Genomic DNA, 21058 nt, shown 5'->3' on the forward strand with positions numbered 1-21058 from the left:
AGCATCATGCTGTGGGGATGCTTTTCATCGGCAGGGACTGGGATGCTTGTCAGGGTAGAGGGCAAAATGGATGGAGCTAAATACAAGCAAATCCTTGAGGAAAACCTGCTTCAATCTGCAAAAGACCTAAGACTGGGACCTAGATTCACCTTTCAGCAGGATAATGACCCCAAGAACACAGCCAAAGCGACACTGGAGTGGCTTAAAAACAAGAAAGTGAATGTCCTATAGTGGCCCAGTCAAAGCCCTGACTTGAATCCGATTGAGAATCTGTGGCAAGACTTGAAGATTGCTGTTCACCAATGATCCCCACTCAACTTGACAGAGCTTGAACAATTTTGCCAAAAAGAATGGGCAAATATTGCACAATCCTGATGTGCAAACCTGGTAGAGACTTAACCCAAAAGACTCACAGCTGTAATTGCTGCCAAAGGTGGTTGTTTCACAATAAAAATTATCTTGCCTCTTTAAAGTGCTGAGTAGGTTGTGCAAATCAAAGGAAAAAAAATTACATTTAAATGCATCAAGATTTCAGGTTGTAACACAACAAACTGTGAAAACATCCAAGGGGGGTGAATACTTACTACAGGCCCTGTAAACTAGGTTGACTTTGTGAAGTTCTGATTCCATCTCATCTACTATCATTTGATGAATGGGCTTCAAAGATTGAGTATTTCTAAAATATGTCATAGTTAACAAAAAGTCACTTTTTACAATGTAATTACCAAAGGATCTTCAATTGCAAAGCAGTGACAACCCAACGATGGGGGTGTGCTAAAGGGGTCAATGGTTGGGTAAGAGCAGTGTGGACGGTGCCAGGGTACAATAATATCACAATGGTATCATTGTCATCAATACGTTCTGCACTACTATGATTCTTTATCAGGACTGATGTGCTATATTGGACCCATTGTGCTGTCATTGCTAGTTACCATGGTGATTGCTAATCCACAGGTCCCAGTATTCAGCAGCTGGAATGCTGTGGACTTTGGGGTTCCCCGCTTGCTCAAGAACTTTTTGGACAATGACTGATCTGACCTAAATTATTCAAATAACATTGCGAATCAATACAATTAAAATAAAATCACATTTGGTTCATTTAAAATTGCATTTGTAACTGGAATTAAGAACCCATCGATGAACGAATTAAGTGTAAATACAATCCTATGTTGATCAGAACAGGCTTCAGTGCTTTGCATCACCCAAATAGTGATCTTATTATAAGTTGTATTTTGCACAATGATTGCCATGGGTTTTAATGTCAATTTACGGGTCACTTGAGTGCTCTGCTCTTGGATTTGAAAGGGTTTATAGAGGTATCCTTCAAACTTTTCCAAAAATCAAACAACACACATGGTTTCTTCTATGACACTTTATTATCCAAAACATATAACATTTAAAACATGCTGACGTGATACCTACCTGTTGCTATAAACCACTGTAAAACAACCATATCACAGTTGATCTTCATTTGCATAACTGATGACACAAGGACATCCTGTAAAGTTATTGATGCATGCAAGTGTTTAGCAGCACAGTCTGCTCTGACAAAGGGGACCCTGTTTTACTGTAGAGTGAACTGTACCTACTCACACTGATAAAGACACAAGGATTAAGCTTGGATCAAGCAAACAAACATAACAGCTAATAATCTGCTATCAATGCTGTGTACAGTATATAAAATATATAGTGCTGAATATGCAGGACAAAATGGTCCAAGCTAACATTGGAATAGTAAACGCATAGCTCGGTAAAGTGCAGGTAAATCATAGTGAAAGAATGGGAGATTCAATAATAATAATAATAATAATAATAATAATAATAATAATAATAATAAATACAGCAGAGTTTCCCTGCTTATGGTGCTTTCAATGTGTGTCATTTTTCCATAAGCAGTGAAACCTGAATTAGCCTGCCTGACATGTTTGCTTTTTTCTGACGGTTTCTGAAGCCTCAGTTTCACAGATAAGGATGCTCGGCTGACAAACAGCTTAAAGAACAACTATGCATGGGCAAGGAATAGCGGGGGTATTTTAACTAGCATATCCTCCTTGTTTAGATTCCCTTTGTGTCACTGTAAAATTTGAAAGAACCATGTCTGTCTCCTAAGTACATCTGGTGGCCTGGGGCCTGTTTCACAAAGCGCTTCTAAAATTAGAAGCTAGAAGGGAGCTAAATTAAGATATAGCAGGTCTGGAAGCTCTTCTATCTGGCTCTGTCCTGCTGGTATGTGAATGATAATTACCATGGTAATGTACAATTGTTCATCGTGTCTTCTTGTACTTTTTATTACACATTTTGTTCGCCGGTGTTGCAGGACTAAGATTTTTTCTCTTGGAAAGGCTGCGGGAAACACAGGCATCAGTTTGCGAAGCCGTTGCCTTACTAATCTTACTAATACCATGTCAATCACCAACATTTGTTTGAAATTCGCAAGATGCATAAAAGGTCAAAGCTACAGACACTTAGATTTCTGTTGGCAGACCGTGGCTTTTCAAGATCTGTCACAATTCTAGCATTACATTTCGAGTCCATCTGTAATGTTTCAATACACGGTCATTATATTTACTCTAGTGGATTTGTTGTGTCCCAAAAGTTTCTTCTTACAAAATTTCTGTCGGCTAAAAACAGCAGCAAAGCCACGATTAAAGGTTTGCTGTAAAGTTGTATTTTGCACAATGACTGCCGTGGGTTTTAATGTCAATTTACGGGTCACTTGAGTGCTCTGCTCTTGGATTTGAGAAGGGTTTATAGTGGTATCCTTCAAACTTTTCCAAAAATCAAACAACACACATGGTTTCTTCTATGACACTTTATTATCCAAAACATATAACATTTAAAACACGTTGATGTGATACCTACCTGTTGCTATAAACCACTGTAAAACAACCATATCACAGTTGATCTTCATTTGCATAACTGATGACACAAGGACATCCTGTAAAGTTATTGATGCATGCAAGTGTTTAGCAGCACAGTCTGCTCTGACAAAGGGGACCCTGTTTTACTGTAGAGTGAACTGTACCTACTCACACTGATAAAGACACAAGGATTAAGCTTGGATCAAGCAAACAAACATAACAGCTAATAATCTGCTATCAATGCTGTGTACAGTATATAAAATATATAGTGCTGAATATGCAGGACAAAATGGTCCAAGCTAACATTGGAATAGTAAACGCATAGCTCGGTAAAGTGCAGGTAAATCATAGTGAAAGAATGGGAGATTCAATAATAATAATAATAATAATAATAATAATAATAATAATAATAATAATAATAATAAATACAGCAGAGTTTCCCTGCTTATGGTGCTTTCAATGTGTGTCATTTTTCCATAAGCAGTGAAACCTGAATTAGCCTGCCTGACATGTTTGCTTTTTTCTGACGGTTTCTGAAGCCTCAGTTTCACAGATAAGGATGCTCGGCTGACAAACAGCTTAAAGAACAACTATGCATGGGCAAGGAATAGCGGGGGTATTTTAACTAGCATATCCTCCTTGTTTAGATTCCCTTTGTGTCACTGTAAAATTTGAAAGAACCATGTCTGTCTCCTAAGTACATCTGGTGGCCTGGGGCCTGTTTCACAAAGCGCTTCTAAAATTAGAAGCTAGAAGGGAGCTAAATTAAGATATAGCAGGTCTGGAAGCTCTTCTATCTGGCTCTGTCCTGCTGGTATGTGAATGATAATTACCATGGTAATGTACAATTGTTCATCGTGTCTTCTTGTACTTTTTATTACACATTTTGTTCGCCGGTGTTGCAGGACTAAGACTTTTTCTCTTGGAAAGGCTGCGGGAAACACAGGCATCAGTTTGCGAAGCCGTTGCCTTACTAATCTTACTAATACCATGTCAATCACCAACATTTGTTTGAAATTCGCAAGATACATAAAAGGTCAAAGCTACAGACACTTAGATTTCTATTGGCAGACCGTGGCTTTTCAAGATCTGTCACAATTCTAGCATTACATTTCGAGTCCATCTGTGATGTTTCAATACACGGTCTTTATATTTACGCTAGCGGATTTGTTGTGTCCCAAAAGTTTCTTCTTACAAAATTTCTGTCGGCTAAAAACAGCAGCAAAGCCACAATTAAAGGTTTGCTGTGATCTGTAAGTGTAACGTGGTATTTATTCAGATTCATTGACTCTCCCGTTTGAGGTAAAGAACATTTAACATCGCTTTGTGAGACTGTCTGGAAAGCCACTAGATGTTTATTAGCTGCTTTCTAAATATTTAGCAGGTCTTTCTAAAGTTATTGATACCTAGAATTCTGTGAAACAGATAGAAGGATGCCAACTAGATATAAGCTTGCTAAATGCTTATTGTGATACAGGCTCCTGTTCCCTGGCCCCAGTGGATTTACAAAATACCACATTTCTTATATGCTGTATTTCTTTATTATTATTATTGTTATTAATAATAATAATAATAATAATAATAATAATAATAATAATAATAATAATAATAATAATAATAATAATAATAATTTCTCAACAGATCCTTATTCAACGCTCTTACTGATGTATTTCCTAATTTCAGAGGCTGTTTCAAGTATACCTGATTTAATTGGAAGTTAGTCATGATTCTGAGAGCTCTACTGAGTTTTAAACAACTCCCAGGGATGTGATGATTGAAGCAGAATCTGAACAGAAGAGTACATTGGTTAAGTAACTCTGATTATTAACACACACAGAGAGCTGGTCTTTCCAATAGTATACAATGGTACTCATCCCAGTGTAAACTCACACATTCAGGAATGGATGGGAGCTCAGCCACAGTAAACTGCACTCTCTCACCCTCCTAATGTGCTGATGGGAAAGGTGGCAGAACAATACATAGAGTGACAATAAAAGCAATCTGGTACATGCATAGTCTAACCATAGGAAACTCAAGGGAAAAATACAACATCACTGTGCAAAATGACATTGGTATAGGGGAAAGCTTGTTTAAAAAAGAAAATATAATAGCAATCTTTAAATAAAAGTTTAGTGCCTTGGGCTAAAAGGGAAAAAATGTCATTCACTATATATATATATATATATATATATATATATATATATATATATATATATATATATATATAAATATAATAAAACAAAACATTTGCACCATTTATTTTGTAAAAGGAAGATAGCAATATAACATTCCTAGAGAGAAACAATTTCCTGTAACTTGATAATGAACATACTCTGCTATTTACGCTGCTTAACAAAACTTTACCCAGCCATGAAGCCTGAGCTAGTCCATTTCAAAGCAGTCAGAGGGGGGTCATTTTATTAATTTAAATGGACTGTCTCAAAGCTCTGCTTGTGTGTTTCCTGCAGCACTGCAAAGCTGTGGGAGAAACAGAACTGCAAACAGCCTCCCAGAAATGGGAAAAGATCTAACAGCATTTGAAAGAGGCATGATAGTGGGTGCACACTAGCAAAGACAGTCCTGTTGGATCGGCTGCTCCACGTGTCAGAGTGGATCAGCAGCAGCAAAACCAAGGGAAAGGGGTCGCCAAGAGAGACAGCTGTAACCGCAGACAGTGACAGAGAGAGGGGCGAGACTGTCGGAGGCTGGACTCAATGGATCACTTGAGACTCCTTCCAGCACACTTGTGAAATCTATGCCATTCATAATAAGTTTTTAATCAGGGTTGTAAACGGTGCTCCAACTTGATATTCGGTACAGGTCCTAATAAAGTGGTCAGACGGTGTAGGTTTAACAAGGTATAAAGCTTAGTGAATGCAGACCAGTGTTCTGGATCATTGGAATGGGACCCCCCCCCTCCCATCCCCCCCCTCCCTCCCCTCCCCCCTCTTCCCGGGCAGGTCTTTGGCAGGCCGCTATTTGCAGTGGGCCTTCTTGTTGTGGGACTCCATCACGAATCCATTGCTGATGTTTTTTGGACTAGGAGGAGCTGGGGAAACAGATGGAAGTTTGTTTGTGGATCCTAAAGAACAGCACTTTTTGGGGGTCCGCGGCCGGACAATGGCAGTTTTGGGGGCAGTGGTAGGCTGAGGGTGCTTGCTGTGGTCTGAGCTGGCGGAGGGAGGTTCAGGGTCGTTGCTGGTAGCCCGAGGGATGCTGATGGGGGGCTCTAGCTGTGTGTTGGGTTCTCTGGTTTTGGGGCTGCCCTGGGGGGGCTGGGGGGCTGGGGTTGAAGGAGTATTGATTGGTAGCAGCTTGCTCTCGGAACTGCAGTGTGCTCTGGCGTGCCTTGGGGAATTCTTAGTGGGTTGTCCATCTGTCTGTCTGTCTGCGCTCTCTGGCTGCCGGTTCCCTCGGGAGGTCTCGTGATGGCTGTGGTTGCCGATGCGGCTGGTAGCCACCACTGCCTTCATGGCTGCCTGTGGAGGCACAGACAGAGCTGAATACATGTAGTTCTATTACTCAATATAGGCCAAGGTAAAAGGTAGAAACCCCTGGGCTAATGCCTATTAAACATTAATGCAAAGTCTACAACTTCACTGGGTTTTTTAGTGCATTTTACAGCACTAAGAAATCACCCTGGATTACTACTTATTTTTTAGGCTAATCCTGGCATGCAACCCAGTGTGGTGATGTAGTGCTGTAAAATAGTATAACAATAAAACAACCTTGTAAATTTCCTAAAATGTAATGTAATGAATGGCCCATAGTAGTTCAGGGGTCATTTCCCTTTAGCGAAACTGTAGCATGTCTGCCTTCAGTGCCAAGGTTCAGCAGTTCAAATCTGGACCATGGTGAGTGTAAAAATAAAAATATATAATAAATAAAAAAAAACATTACAAGTCTAAACAATGATTAACTTTAAACAGATGTTTTGTAAAACTTGTAATCAAGTAGCTTTTTTTTCAATTTGTAAAAGAATTCAACAAAACAATTTCAAACCTATAAAACTGTATCCATTTCAAGAAATGTAGGCGATTTAATCATGGTAAACCACATCTTTTTTTAGAGCACTTTACAGCACTGTGGAATCCCTTGGATTGTATAATCACCTATCTGTGATTATCACTGGATTCCAAGCCAATTCCCTGGTTGTATAAATATACTCCAGCAGGACACAGGTTGATGAAACCAGCCCCTTAGTTGCATGTGAGTTACATTATATCCCTGCAATCATTGCTAAATACATGCAGGTTATAATAATGACCTGCGATCTGTACAGACCAGCTCCAGTCACGGAGGACCAGAAAGGAGGGCTCCAGGACAGAGTGGGAGCCCCAGGGTCAGCCCTCACCTTGAGCTTGCGTCGGGCGTTGAACTCCTGCAGCTTCCTCTGCGTGGTGTCCATGTGGGAGAAGCGGGCTGCCTTGCCAGAGACCCAGGGGTGCTGCAGGGCCTGCTGGACGGACAGCCTCCTCTGGGGGTCCAGGACGATAAGCTTACACACCTGGGGGGGGGTGGCAGGGGGGGGTGTACAGCACAGGAACTGCACTCAGCAACACAACACAGCTGAACATGTGTGCAGGACAAATCAGACACTGGGGCTAAAAAGTGGGGCTTTCAATTAAACACGTTATAACGTTTCACATTTGTAAGCAATCACCATGAAAAGCCCACCTGGTGTGCTGGAGTGCTGGAGCTTTTACAATTTGTACTATAAGATTATTTAAAATGTTCCTAGTTTAGGCACTGCATTTAAGTGGTTAACATTTTTTGGTCAGTTTAACCATTCTATATTTACTTTTCTTTTATGCAAATTGTTATAATTTACTGTTTCGGTTTCTAATAGTTTTGTTTTTATCAAAATTAAATATGCAATAAAAAAAAAAAAAAAAAAAAAAGGGCTGGTAGTTTAAATGTTCTGTTTTTTTAAATCTTATTAAGTCATTAAAAGAGGTTTGATATGTTTGAGGGCTGCAAATTGTGGCTGTAATATTGAATACAGGGGTGACATTATTACTGGGGTCTTTATATTGGTATTAATTTTTTACTGACATGACCTTCTTATGGCAAAGTTTGACTATATATGGTATGTCTGACCAGCATTTATTTGATAGTGGTTGCTTTTAACACCCTTGGCTAAAATCAGTTTTGCATTTTTGTTTTCTGTTATTCTGGTGTTATATATCAACATTTGGTAGCTCTAGAGTCATTCAAATATTGTGTCTGACAGCTGCTTACCAGATCCTTGGCGTTGAGGGACACTTCATCCCACCAGGGGGATATAAACTCGTAATCACAGCTAAGGATGCGGCTGTACATGTACTGATCCCCCCGCGGGTCAAAGAATGGTTCGAACCCACAAAGCCTGAGGAAAAACAGAGAGCTCCAACTTACCCAAGAATTCAATTAGTAATTATACTGCTGCTCCTCTTCGAGCTGGATATAAAAAGTAACAGCGACAAAGCAGACAACAAGCACCGTACAGACCACTGGCTTGTTTTGACATGTTATGCTAGCATTACGTTACTGCAGACAGTTATTATACTTTTTGTTATATGGTGCTTTTAAAAGCTGCTGCATATTTAAATGCAATACTAGCGTTAGTTATTCAGATGCTGTTTAAATATCTCACATTCAATTGTTAAATCTTAACATGATATTGACTTATAGCTGTTTTCTTTTTAAACGATTACTCTTAAATGTTAAAATCATCAAAGTTTACTGTGTACGAGCGGGGTGGTTATAAAACACCTGAACACTGAACCTCCTGTGAGGCCCATAGGGGGCGCTGCGTTTCATTTTATTCTAAATCAGCGATGCACCTGTGACAGCTCTACAGGTATGTGGCTAATGTCTTTCCATCCTTTTGCAATCTTCCAGTTACAACCAGTAGCAAGAGGCACTTACAGAATGTATGTTATCACCCCGACCGACCACATGTCCACTTCCGGCCCGTAAGCATTCCCACGCAAGATTTCTGGTGCTGGAAAAAAAAAAAAAAGTAGTAGTGTACAAATCTATTAGAACACCTCAAGATTTGACCTTTATGTCCTTTATACACCTTTAGACCACTCTGTACTTTAATTAGGTACAACTTCTAAAAAGTCTCATGCATTTTACCATTTGTGGCTCTGTGTTCCTTTTCTCTTACTGTTTTAAATGACTTGTGTGTGTGGCCTATTAAAGTCATCAATTAAATCAGATAATCACTAACTTACCTAGTTTGACAATTTTCCAAGATTTTCAGTTAGTCGTTTGATTTCATATGCACAACAAATCAAAACAGAAGCAAAGGGGTGCGTTAATGAATGTGCACACTGCTGTATATACAATATACATATGCATGTACATACTTTTATTTGATGTGTAAATCTAAATGGGAAACTGCAACTGCAATTTTTTTTTCCCATGCTACCAACAAGTTAGAATTACCCGTCACTCACCACAGTACCCAGGAGTCCCACACACCGTCTTCATGGCACCCTGCTCATCCACGATCTTCGACAGCCCGAAGTCCGCTGCACAGACAACAACCCCAAGGGCTCAGCTACAGACATGCAGGGCAAGTGGGCAGGACTACAAACTTTATTTGTGAATTGAAGAGCGCGACGCTTCTTGTGTCTTTTCACATTCCCCTTCCTGTTTTCTACAGTGCAGTTGTGTTTGTCATCATATTGAGTGGGTCTGGGTTTGCTTTGAACCTTTTTTTTTCGGGAGAATCCTAAGTGCTGGGATTCCACTGAAAACTCAACTCAACTCCTCCAAGCTCAGCTACTCTCCACAAATACAGGGAGCACTTGGAGCTGGGAGAGCTCGGTATGGGAGCAATGTAACCCAGGCCACTCTGAATGACTGCAACATGATGAAGGGGGATACAAGAAGAAACTGCAATGACATCTGCAACTACTTCCCTCTATAATTAAAGACTGAATATATTTCTGAGTTGGCTACTCCCCAGACCGTTTGAGACCGCTCTTTGCATCTTCACCAGGATTCTAATCATTTAATACCAGACTACACTGAATTCATCGACTCAGATTTAAAGCTCTATGAAAAGGGTGGTACTGAAAAATGATTATCGATAATTATGGTCTAATAATCTAAATGGACAAGCATGACAGCTACTGTTTTGGTTCCATTGGTTCTACTTAGTTTAATTTTACCTTTAATTCAGTCTCTATAGTGGGACTGAAAGTGGTGTGACTATTTTAAAAAGCCAGTGTGGAACAAGCTGGCAGAAAAAGAAAACGGTGTGCGTGAGAGAAAGAAATGTAGCTGATAATCAACAACTGATGTTATAGCCCAACCCTGACAGAGACCTGTATGGTCCAGGAGTAACGGATGACTGGTAATTGTGAGCTGTACCTATTTTCAAAGTTGCATCCGGAGAAAGGTCAGCATAGAGCAGATTCTCCGGCTTCAGGTCCCGGTGCACCACCCCATTCTCATGCAAATACTGCAACACAATTCAGAGAGCCGGGGTTAACACAAGGGGCTGCTAGTGTCCAGTCACTCAGCTCCCCAACCAGCCTCAACACAGTGCTCTGGCAGGTCTGCATTTTAATCATCTGGATGTTTTTCATGCTTCATATATTCCAATCAGCCAGGACTTCATTATGTGAGATTAGGTGTTACTGTAAATTAAAAGCTTCCAGTACAGTGGAGATGGCAGGTGGGGATTTCAGTGATGGTTCATGCAGAGCTGTTTGCACAAAACATCCTTCCGTTATGCCTGATTTCTATTGAGCAGGTTGTTTTTTTCTAATTAAAACTTCAGCTGCAAGTCCATCACTGGGATGTAAAATGTCTCTGTCCGATCCCCATTGAATGAATTGCACAGCAGTAAAATACCCTGCCAGCAATACATTACTCTCTATGCATGTTGTGCTTTCCAGTGAATGGTTATGTCAAAGCCCACACTGTCCCTTCAAGCAGTGGCCACTTCTGTTATTTCATCCAGACATGCATGAGCAAAAGTCGAGGGAGACAGGCAGAGGGAATCACAGCTACATTAGCTGCAACAACAGGCTGCGAGGCAGGCTGTGAGCTATTAGCAGCAATAGGAAATAACTGGATGTGTGCTGATGAGATGGATGATAGAACAGGGGAAGAGAGAGAGAGAGAGAGAGAGAGAGAGAGAGAGAGAGACAGAGATGGATAGAGAAGCTCTGTTCTGGGAAATTCTGAAGATTAATATACCCTATGAAAAAAAATCCATATGATAAGTTAACCACCAGTTCTTATAGTGGTACACAGTTTACTGGGGCTATTTCAAACCATAAAGTAAAGGTGGCCAGAAATCTTTTTAAAGGCAATGCAAAACTAGTTGGCTGCTAATGACGATGTATCATTTACTCACGGTAAACTACAAGTACATCAGCAGACACACACAGACAGACAGACCCGTGCAAGCTTCCGGGGTTTTGTTTAATTAAATCATTCATGTATCTTTAATACATCAATGACTTAGATTGAGGGATAATTAGCAAAGTTGTCAAATTTGCAGATGACACAAAGCTTGGGGGAGTGGCAGACACACTTACAGCCACCCAGGAAATCCCGATTCCCAGCCCCTGCATTCCTTTGTGGAATGGAATGACTGAGCCATATACATTTACAATCTTCCCTCTGGATTTGGATAGCATTTGTTTTTTAATCTTCTAATGTTCCTGCACTCATGTTTATTAACATCACCAGCATATTTTACACAGAGTGATGTGGATTTCTGGAATGAGGCCAGTTTAACAGTTCCCAGTTGGGGTATACTAGGGTGTGCACTAATACTTTTGTATCCCCAGAAACAGTGAGAGATTTTCCATTGAAAACAAGTATCATTTTTATACTGGCCTTATTCTTGCTTGCTCAGAGACTACCCCAGAGTGCAGAACACTAATAAACAATGAATAGGAACATATATGATAATAAATAAAATAATACAAAAAAAATATTAGGCAAAATTTTAATTGCCATCTGTTTTTTTTCATTACAGAACAAAACTGTGAAACAGCCCCTTGTTTGTGGTGTGTGGGAGTGAGCAGCAGACCTTACCGCCACAGCTTCCAGGATCTGCTTGATGACATGGGCTGCGTCCCTCTCACTGTAGTATCCACGCTGCACGATCCTGGGGAGACACACAGCAGCACATACCAAGGAAGAGCCAGGCTAACGTAGTGATTCATCGATATCATACATCCTGATCTCGAATTTACAAATTCAAACAAACCCGCAAACCACTCAGAGGACTAGATCATGTTCTAACACACTCACCAGAAGAATCCACTGTGATTTATATACATGTTTTAGGTTGCCTAGCCAAGTTTCAAGTAGAGCGGTACAGAAACTGATATGTTTTTTATTTTCTATGATGATTCTCCAATGTGCCAGAATTGTGCAAGAACAGTTTGAGGGGCACGACAGAGCCTTCAGACATCTTCCACGTGCAACAACAGTTTGAGGGGCATGGCAGTCTTCAGACATCTTCCATGTGCAAGACCGGTTTGAGGAGCATGGCAGAATCTTCAGACATCTTCCATGTGCAAGACCGGTTTGAGGAGCATGGCAGAATCTTCAGACATCTTCCATGTGCAAGACCGGTTTGAGGAGCATGGCATTTCCATGGACACCACAATCCACTGGTCTCAATCCAGCTGAGCATGTTTGGGATGAACTTGAACGATGCATTCGTTCTGCACCAACTGCGTAAAATACTAATGACTGAATGAATTAACATCACTCGAGACATGTTAGAGCACCTTGTGGCGTCACATTGCGTCAAGGTTGCGATCAGGGCAGACAATGGTACAATATAAGGTATAGGTAATAAAATAGCCAGCCAGTGTATATTTTGATGATTTTTAAGACTTGCAAATAGCAAGAAAACTTTATTGATTTTTTTTAAAGTATTCTTCTGCTGGGTGGAAGTAGTTCTGAAAAATAACGTCCTTTTCTACCACTTCCTGCTGCTGCTGATAAGGGTTCAGGCAGGTTACCAAGGATACAGATCAGCTTGGGAGCTTTTTTTGGCCATTGAGATATTGTACAGGTTAATCTGTGCAGCTGAACACTAATCATTTCATCTGTTCAATTCAACCTGTCTCAGCCCTTTGGCTTTGGTTTCCCATGCAATATATTGCTGTCACCCATCAGAAAATATGAGATGCTACTTATTGTGGTACATATATCAGGGTTCAAAATGGAGTGATTGAAACACTGAAATGAAGAAGACTACAAAGCCTACAGCCAAGATTGCGTAGTTTTTAGAAACACTACTAAAACTCCTTTCATTCATGCGCTGTATTATTTGTTGATGTATCTGTGTGGCAAAGTGCCTGCCCCTGTGTGTATTTTGTGTTGTATGCTGTGTGTTAATGTTGGTGTGTAGTCATTGGTACATGGGATATAAACGGGTCTGTGTAACATGAGTGTTTAAAATGTATATTTGTATTTAGGCACAAGGATTGCACAGCACTTCACATGCAAGTAAAATGTAATAATATGTGAGCACGGGGAATTGCACTTTATTAATTCATGTGCAGTTGTACCGAGACTCCAATTGAATGATTGATTAGCAATCGAGTCTCGGTACAGCTGCATAAAAGCTGCATGTTTCACTCACTCGGGGTTGTGTGTTTGGTGAGTGGAGAACAGGATTGGAGACGGAGGTAATAATAATAATAATAATAATAAGAAAAATGGTAATAGCTAAAAACATCAGCTCACCGTGTTTTGTAATAGAAATATTATAGAGAATAGGAATGGCTCAGCATGGAAAAGTGCTGGCATCTTGCTCGCATAACCTTGTATGCTTTGCTTAAGATAAAGTTTTGCCTACATTGCAGCTGCAGCTGTGAGACAATGGATAATAAGATGAGCCAGACTTGTCTTTCTTTTTTTGCTATACACACAAAACAGCCATTCTGTTATTTGCTTGCTTAGCTATATACCACGTATGCATAATTATAAATTGTTTCCCTTATATGCTAATATCTGAATCATCATTGGCTAGCCTTCTGCCTTACTGATAGTTTTAAGGTATATAAGAAACTGATCCAACTCTGTATGTTGGAACACTACTCTATGATTATCTAGCACCCTGTGTGCTGAGAGTGTTCTCAGTTTGCAAACTTAATAAAGGCCTGTGTGTTTGGAACTCGCAGTCTCTCTTCCTTTATTAGAATTTCCACGACAGTTTGTTTAGTGTTAGTCAGTTTTGTTTGTCTTTTTGTTTTGGCGACGAGTGCCATGTCCTGTGTCTTGTTTGTCTTTGCAACCTTTTATTTTCTTTTATTTTAAATTATTACAAGCCGAGCGGTACCAATCGCTTAGCTCCACCCAACTCCACCTCTCTGTCGTTTATTTCCTGGTTCCCGTTTCTGGCCTGATGTCCCCCACTTCAGCCGTCTTTGTGAGTGTTTTTACCTGAGTTCAGGAGCTGCTCTTCAGTTCTAGCTGCAACATCGGCAAGATCAGCCAAAAGTGTCTTTGTACAAGTATGATTCTCTATTGCTGTTTCTTTGCAAAAATGCATGTTATCTTACATTTCTTGAAATTTGCTCCCAAAAAAAAAAAACCTGTCTAAAGCGCTACACTCTATTAACAAATTGAAGAATTCATCTTTAAATCAGATTAAAATACAAATTCTAGTCTAAAAAAGTGCCGCTTTCTCCCCTCACCTGTCAAACAGCTCTCCCCCAGTCACCAGCTCCAGGACCAGGCTTATCTCTGTTGCCGTCTCAAAGATTTCCTTCAGTTTGATCTGCTGGCACAAGCAGGTCGGAGACACAGGGGTCAGGGCAGTCCGGAGCAAGCACATAATACTGTCAGTTCAGCCCGGAGCAAACATGCAATACTGTCAGGGCAGCCCGGAGCAAGCACGCAATACTGTCAGGGCAGCCCGGAGCAAGCACGCAATACTGTCAGGGCAGTCGGAGCAAGGCAATACTGTCAGGGCAGCTCGGAGCAAGCACGCAATACTGTCAGGGCAGCCCGGAGCAAGCACGCAATACTGTCAGGGCAGCCCGGAGCAAGCACGCAATACTGTCAGGGCAGCCCGGAGCAAGCACGCAATACTGTCAGGGCAGCCCGGAGCAAGCACGCAATACTGTCAGGGCAGCTCGGAGCAAGCACACAATACTGGGGCTCAAGAATCACGCACATGCACAGCTGCTTGTAAACTTGCTTTGATGTACAGATGAACTGACGAAGGTGTTAGTTTGCATCAATATTATTATTTAGTCGTTTTGCAGTCATTCTACAGAATCTGAAACAATCTCATCTCGCTCCAGTATCAAACTAGTGCTGCATATCTCATGTACAGATCCAATGTATACTGTTTTCCTGATAGTAGAAATTAAGCATTCATAGGAAATAGCAGGGAGTAGACAGTCAGCCTTCGTCACCGAGCGCCACATTGACAGGTACATTCCCCAGCAGTATACGTATTAAAAATGTTACTCATATAGAAATGAAGAAAAGTAATACTTACAATATTGGGGTGCGACAGCCGCAGCAGGACCCCGATTTCTGTCCTGACTATCTTCTTGTCAATCTGAAATGGGAAGGTTCAGCTGCACAGGTTAAATGGAACAGGATTTGGTTCTTCTGTTTGTTCAGTCCCACTTGCTCCACAAACACATTGCGAAAATAAATCACAGGTAAATGTATGACCCAACGGTAACATCATGTTTGCAAGCAGAATATTATAAAAAATATTCCAGCTGAGAGAACCTGGGGGATACAAGCTGAAAGATCTGCACACAGCTGCAGGTAACACCCCTCATCAGGGTTTACCACAGTAAATTTGCACATTCACTCAGCTGTTTTCCCATGCTTTTTCAAAATGCATTTTGAAACAGCCTAAAACAGACAGAACTGCCAAAAGCATGAGCCCCTTTGAAAGAAGCCGCTCTGTATTCCAGCAGTCTGCTGCCGGGGGCCTTTGTCATGTGCTTTCATGTACTCACGGTTTTCTTCAGGATTTTGGCTGCATATGGTTTCTGCGTTTGTTTTTCTTCACATCTGAAAACCACAGAAGTGGCGCCCCTAGTAAGGAGAAATGAAAGTCAACGAGGACTCCCCTGAAACTACACAGCCCAGTCACAAAGAGCTACTGCAAACATTGCGAAATACAGACATTGTATGCAAACTATTACATTATTAAACGCATTTATTAATTAAACTATTAATGCAACTTTCGACAACATGACCTGGACAATAACCTTGTTAACTATATGTTGCTATTGTATGGCATCCACAGTATTGTGTGTTGTGTACTTCATTCGCTATGCTGCTCCCAAATGCGCACAAAGAAACACACTGCATTTTCAAACATGACTCCTGGCACAGCGCCAGGTTAAAGACAGCTCTCAGTTTTCTTGCCTTACTATCAGGGAGCGTTACTGTTTCTCTCTGCAGGTGAAAAGACCAATGAAGTGGAAATACCTGTTTAGCTACAATGAGTTTCTTACAGAATTTCAAAATGTTGGAAAAATATATAGCGACTGGAAGGTTAAGATCTATTATTAAATCCCTTAAAAGAAAGATTTGTTTTGTGCTGTTTATACCACCGTGGTGTGACCGTGCACAGCAGGTGATTCAACGAAAATCTACATCTGCAAAGATTAAATCAATGGGAAGGCTCTTCCGCAATTTTAAGAGATTTGTCCCGTGTGACAAAATCTTACCATACGAATAGAGACACATTAAAAGACATCTGGCGACTAGCTCTCATTGCAAAGATTAAAACACAGAGAAAACAGTGGGCCTGGTCACGGATCAAACAAATATAATATCAGAATTGCTACAGATTTAGCTTGGCTGGGGTGGGGGAAGGTATCCTGTAATCTGGGTATGCTGCAGGTACTTCCAGGGGAGGGTAAAGAACACGACACAATACATCCACTTGCCCAGCCATCATAGTGGGAGGAGAAATCTGTTCTGACCTGATCATTACAATCAGTAATACGTCTCAGCTCAATCTGTTAGTCTAAAGGGTTACAGAACAGCGTTTATAATACATGCGGTGTTGTTGGTATGACTGCAGTACCTTCATTGTAATCACAATTGATTTGATATTTCTTAAACACTAGTGCCATTTCCCTTCAGTTTCTCCATAATTCCTGCTACACACCACAAGGTTCAATTTATAACTGCATCTCAAAAATAGTGCTGAGCTCCAATACAGAGGGACGTATTTCCAAAGCAACATCTTTAATGAAATCATAAACTGTTTGAAGTACAAAACTAGAAGCAGACCACTACAATAAGACAAGCACTCCCCACTGTTTTGCAACATCAAAGGTACGTAGCAACATTTTATTTGCATTTTGACCCCATACAGTTTTATCTTTACAGTCACTCTGAGAGGTTTTGAGATGGTTTTGATGCTCCAATATTATAGTAATATTTTTTTCACTATATCGTTATCTTTCTGAGCCATTAGAATTATAGTTGCTCTTTTTAAGTATTTCCGGATTTGAAAGAATCCACATGGTGCACAGACCTTCAAGCAGGTCTTATGTGATCTAAAGTTATAGCATGAAGCAGGGTGGGCTAGCACGACAACACGATCTAAATAACAGTGGTAAAGGCTATACTATAAAAGATAAATGCAAAGAAGAAAAAATGACCTAATCATGGGCAAAACTGCACATGGATTCATTACACATGAAAATATAACCTGTGATAGATCCATCAAACCTTACACACCACTTTTACTCAAAGAAGAACACAACACCAGGCTGAAAACCAAAGATAATTAAAAGTGTGCAGCCTTCATCTGTTGCAGAATACCAGTTACTCACTATAGACAGGGTTTCCTCTGTTGAGTATGGGCCCACGTAGGGCTTTCACACCGCTGCTGGACAATGGACATTTGTGGCCCTCTGAACCAGCATTCTAACCCCAGGGGACTAATCCGTTCTCAGTGCCCTATAATTAAATGCTGCCTCTGCTCCACAGCTCCCTCCCTCAGCAACTCAGGTACTGCTTGCTTCCTAGGCAACCAAGATGCATCCTTCACAACACCTGGCTGCTCTCATATTACTCTGTGTTACGTTAGTGTGTGAAACTCTACCCTGAAAAAAAAAAACTCACTGGCGTTTCCATGGGTAAAGGAAGTAAAGTGATAAAAAAGACATATAAAGATATGAAACTTGTGTTGTTGGCTTTTCATCAGTTAAGTGTATGAGTATAAGCCTTTCTTGCAGGATGGCAGTTCATTTCTATATACTGTGCTGCAATTCAATTACAGTGAAACCCCTCTACAAAGGCCAGTCAAGGGACCAACATGATGGCTTAATAGAGAGGTGTCCTTAATATTGAAGGTTTCACATCAAAGTCAGTGGAATCAGAACTGTACAAATATGCCTTAATTGCAGGGTGAGGTTTGCTGCACTGTACATTGATATTGAAGAGTAAATACTTTAGATTTAAATGGCATTTGATGATTCTTTTACAATCAGGTTAACAAGTTTTTTTTTTGTTTCCCCCTATATCCGCCCATAATCTTTTATAATTCCAGAAAGATATGTGACACAACACTGTGCACAACTCACATAACCTAAAAATCTAAAGCAATGGGCAGCTAGCTAGCATTCAGAACTCAGAATCACAAAAGGGTTAAAGGAGAGGCAAAAAAGAAAACAGACAGGCAAAAACAAACACATTACTGGCAATGGAAACAATTTCCACTATACTGCACAGCTCTGAGCTCTAAAGCCCTTTCACTGTCCACTAGACAGATTGCTGCAGCTGGGAGACTGAGATAAGTGTCGTGGCCTTTAAGTGCCTAGCTTCTGTCCTTATCCAGTGCGCTGACATCTGCCAAAGAGAGTACTCACTCATTCTGTGCATTAACAAGCTGTGGATCTTGTTTTTCACTGAGAACACACTCTGTTTTATTGGCAACTCATGTGTTCCTAAAATGGCATTAAACAGATGCATTTGGTCCTAGCTAACTGTTCTGAAAGTAAAAGGTTATCATATTGACTTACGACTAAGAGAGCAAACCTTTAAAAATATGTTTTCACCTCTTGTTAAAGCAGTCAACAAGACCTGGGGAAAGCCCATGTATCTTGCCACTATAACTTCCCTTCCTGTGCAACACATTTTAGGATCCCACCTGAATCATAACTGTCAGACTGTGAATGTGAGCCCGTCATAGAGCACATCAAAAACTTTTGTTCAAGAATATTTTTAAAGCTGATCCTCCCCACTTCAGAGGCTGAAAAAAGGCGTTATTTGCTTTCCCGTCAGCTCACATGTATCAAAATAAACATCTCAGCCGCTGTCCAAATTATTTCATTTTTTTCATCCGCTTTGCATAGTCACCTGGTGGTTGAGCCCAGTCTCTCGTGATTGGACAAAGGCCAAATGCTTCGGGAAATATGTTTCTCAAAGTTGAACCCAGGCACTCTGGGAAACATGCTTCCTTGTGTCTGGAAACACGAAAGCATCCAGCATAAAACAAATCTTGTGCAGTTTTAAAACCTGCTGCCCAGGGATTTAATCTACAGTGTGGGGGTGGCAGGAGACGTGGGGTGCACTTGAAAATGAATTGGCATGATACTGGGAGGTAAGAAAATAGGTGTGGTATTCCCTCTCAAAATAAACCATATACATTCAGGTGAGTTAGAACTGCTCCCCACCAATCTACACTACAGTTCAAATGATGCGCCAACAACGTGCAGCACTAGGGGGTTATATATTTCTGTTGTAGCTCCCCACTCTCTAATTAAATACAGTGTTAGATATGAACAGTTTTTACAACTTGTTTTCCTGTAAAATTAGCTAAAAAAAAAAAAAAAAAAAGTATCATTTAAAATTAGGTTTGTTAATCTGAGTTGTACACCTCTGAATACCCAACCCTAGCGCTCGCACACATATTAAGGCGACGCGATGTATTCATTCACCTTTAAACCGCTTGTACTGTACCTTCCTAATTCTGGGCCCTTAGTATAAAAATCTTCCAGCGCGGTGTCTCTACGAGAGCCGTCGACCCAGAACTCAACAGCACAGGCGCCAGACCGAGACGTAGGCATGCTTGCACTGCGGCAGCAATAACTCACAAGCAACGTGTCCCAATTAACTGAACCACTGCCGGCTGTGTTCCCAAACTGTTTCTTTTATGTAAAAAAAATAAATAAAAATAAATAATAATAATTAGGAATGTCAAATCAAATAATGAAACCAGATTGCACAAAATAGTGTAAATAATGACATTCCAAGTTACAGTATAAAAAATATGATGAATCATAAAATGTGTTACTGATACAAAAATATTGCTATTGTATTAAAAAGCCCTCTTTTTGGAGAAAAAAAAAAATCCAGTCGTAATTAAGGTGTTTGTCATTCCATTTGGCAATCAGGAAATGTCATGATGAATGTCAAACGTTTTAACCACAAAAGCCAGTCCACGACATCACTCAACTCTCTGTTCGAATGAAACATTAAAATCACGGCTTTTTCGGGGTGTTTTTTTTTTTCCAAGCAGCGACGGTGTGACCGTGTGTTTGTTTCGTGTTCATCCGTCGCCCAGTGTGGTGACACAATTTGACTCCCACATCAATATTTAAAATAAAAAAACACAGTTCTTCTTATTTCTTTCTAAATATTTTCGTTTCAAATTTAAAGCATCCGTTTCAGACAGCCGCGTTTACATGCTGATATTATTATGAATAATTGTATTCTGTTGCATAGCTGAGAACAGAAACCCAGGTCCTGAATTCAGAGTTAAATATCCACGGCTTTCTTCTTCGTTCCAGTATAAAGCATTGCAATATACCCAGCGTCATTAACAACAATAATAATAATAATAATAATAATAATAATAATAATAATAATTCAAGGCTAACGGTCGCTTGCTGGGACACAACATCCCCAGGCGTTATTATTGCGTGCACCCCACCTGCACGTAAGTCTGAATCTCCCCTGAAATGCTCTGAACCAGAGTGAATGAATCACGCCCACATCCACAGCCTGCAGTAACCGTTCCAATCAGAATCTTCCACTGGAAATCTGTGCTGGGCGGGTATTGGAGGGAATGGGTGTCAATCTCCAGACGGGCTCAAGAGTAAATAATGCCGCCTGCGTTCTGTTGATCCAATATTTAGTGATTTTGTGCTTGTCTGGAACGGTCTAGAAGGACTGCTGAAAGAATGCTCTTTTAACTGGCCCGGCACCTCCAGACAAGGTCA

The 21058-nt window shown here is 40.5% G+C and overlaps 1 protein-coding gene across 2 annotated transcripts; it reads right to left on the bottom strand.

Annotated features, from left to right (window-relative positions):
- Window positions 1–5818: 5818 nt before the first annotated feature.
- Window positions 5819–20780, bottom strand: LOC121300614 (calcium/calmodulin-dependent protein kinase type IV-like). 2 transcript variants are annotated; one of them, XM_041229226.1, is made up of 11 exons: window positions 19797–20780; window positions 15827–15905; window positions 15349–15411; window positions 14537–14619; window positions 11913–11985; window positions 10230–10320; window positions 9308–9382; window positions 8772–8847; window positions 8103–8229; window positions 7216–7368; window positions 5819–6340 (listed from the first exon to the last, which is right to left on the bottom strand). In XM_041229226.1, exons 1-11 carry the CDS (start codon window positions 19901–19903, stop codon window positions 5837–5839), a joined length of 1431 nt encoding a protein of 476 aa, XP_041085160.1. In that variant the 5' UTR covers window positions 19904–20780; the 3' UTR covers window positions 5819–5836. The 2 variants fall into 2 exon arrangements, with proteins under 2 accessions (XP_041085160.1, XP_041085159.1); XM_041229225.1 differs by having other exon boundaries at window positions 14537–14622.
- Between the last annotated feature and the right edge of the window lie 278 nt (window positions 20781–21058).

This window comes from Polyodon spathula, chromosome 26, assembly GCF_017654505.1.
Source record: "Polyodon spathula isolate WHYD16114869_AA chromosome 26, ASM1765450v1, whole genome shotgun sequence".
NCBI lineage: Eukaryota > Metazoa > Chordata > Actinopteri > Acipenseriformes > Polyodontidae > Polyodon > Polyodon spathula.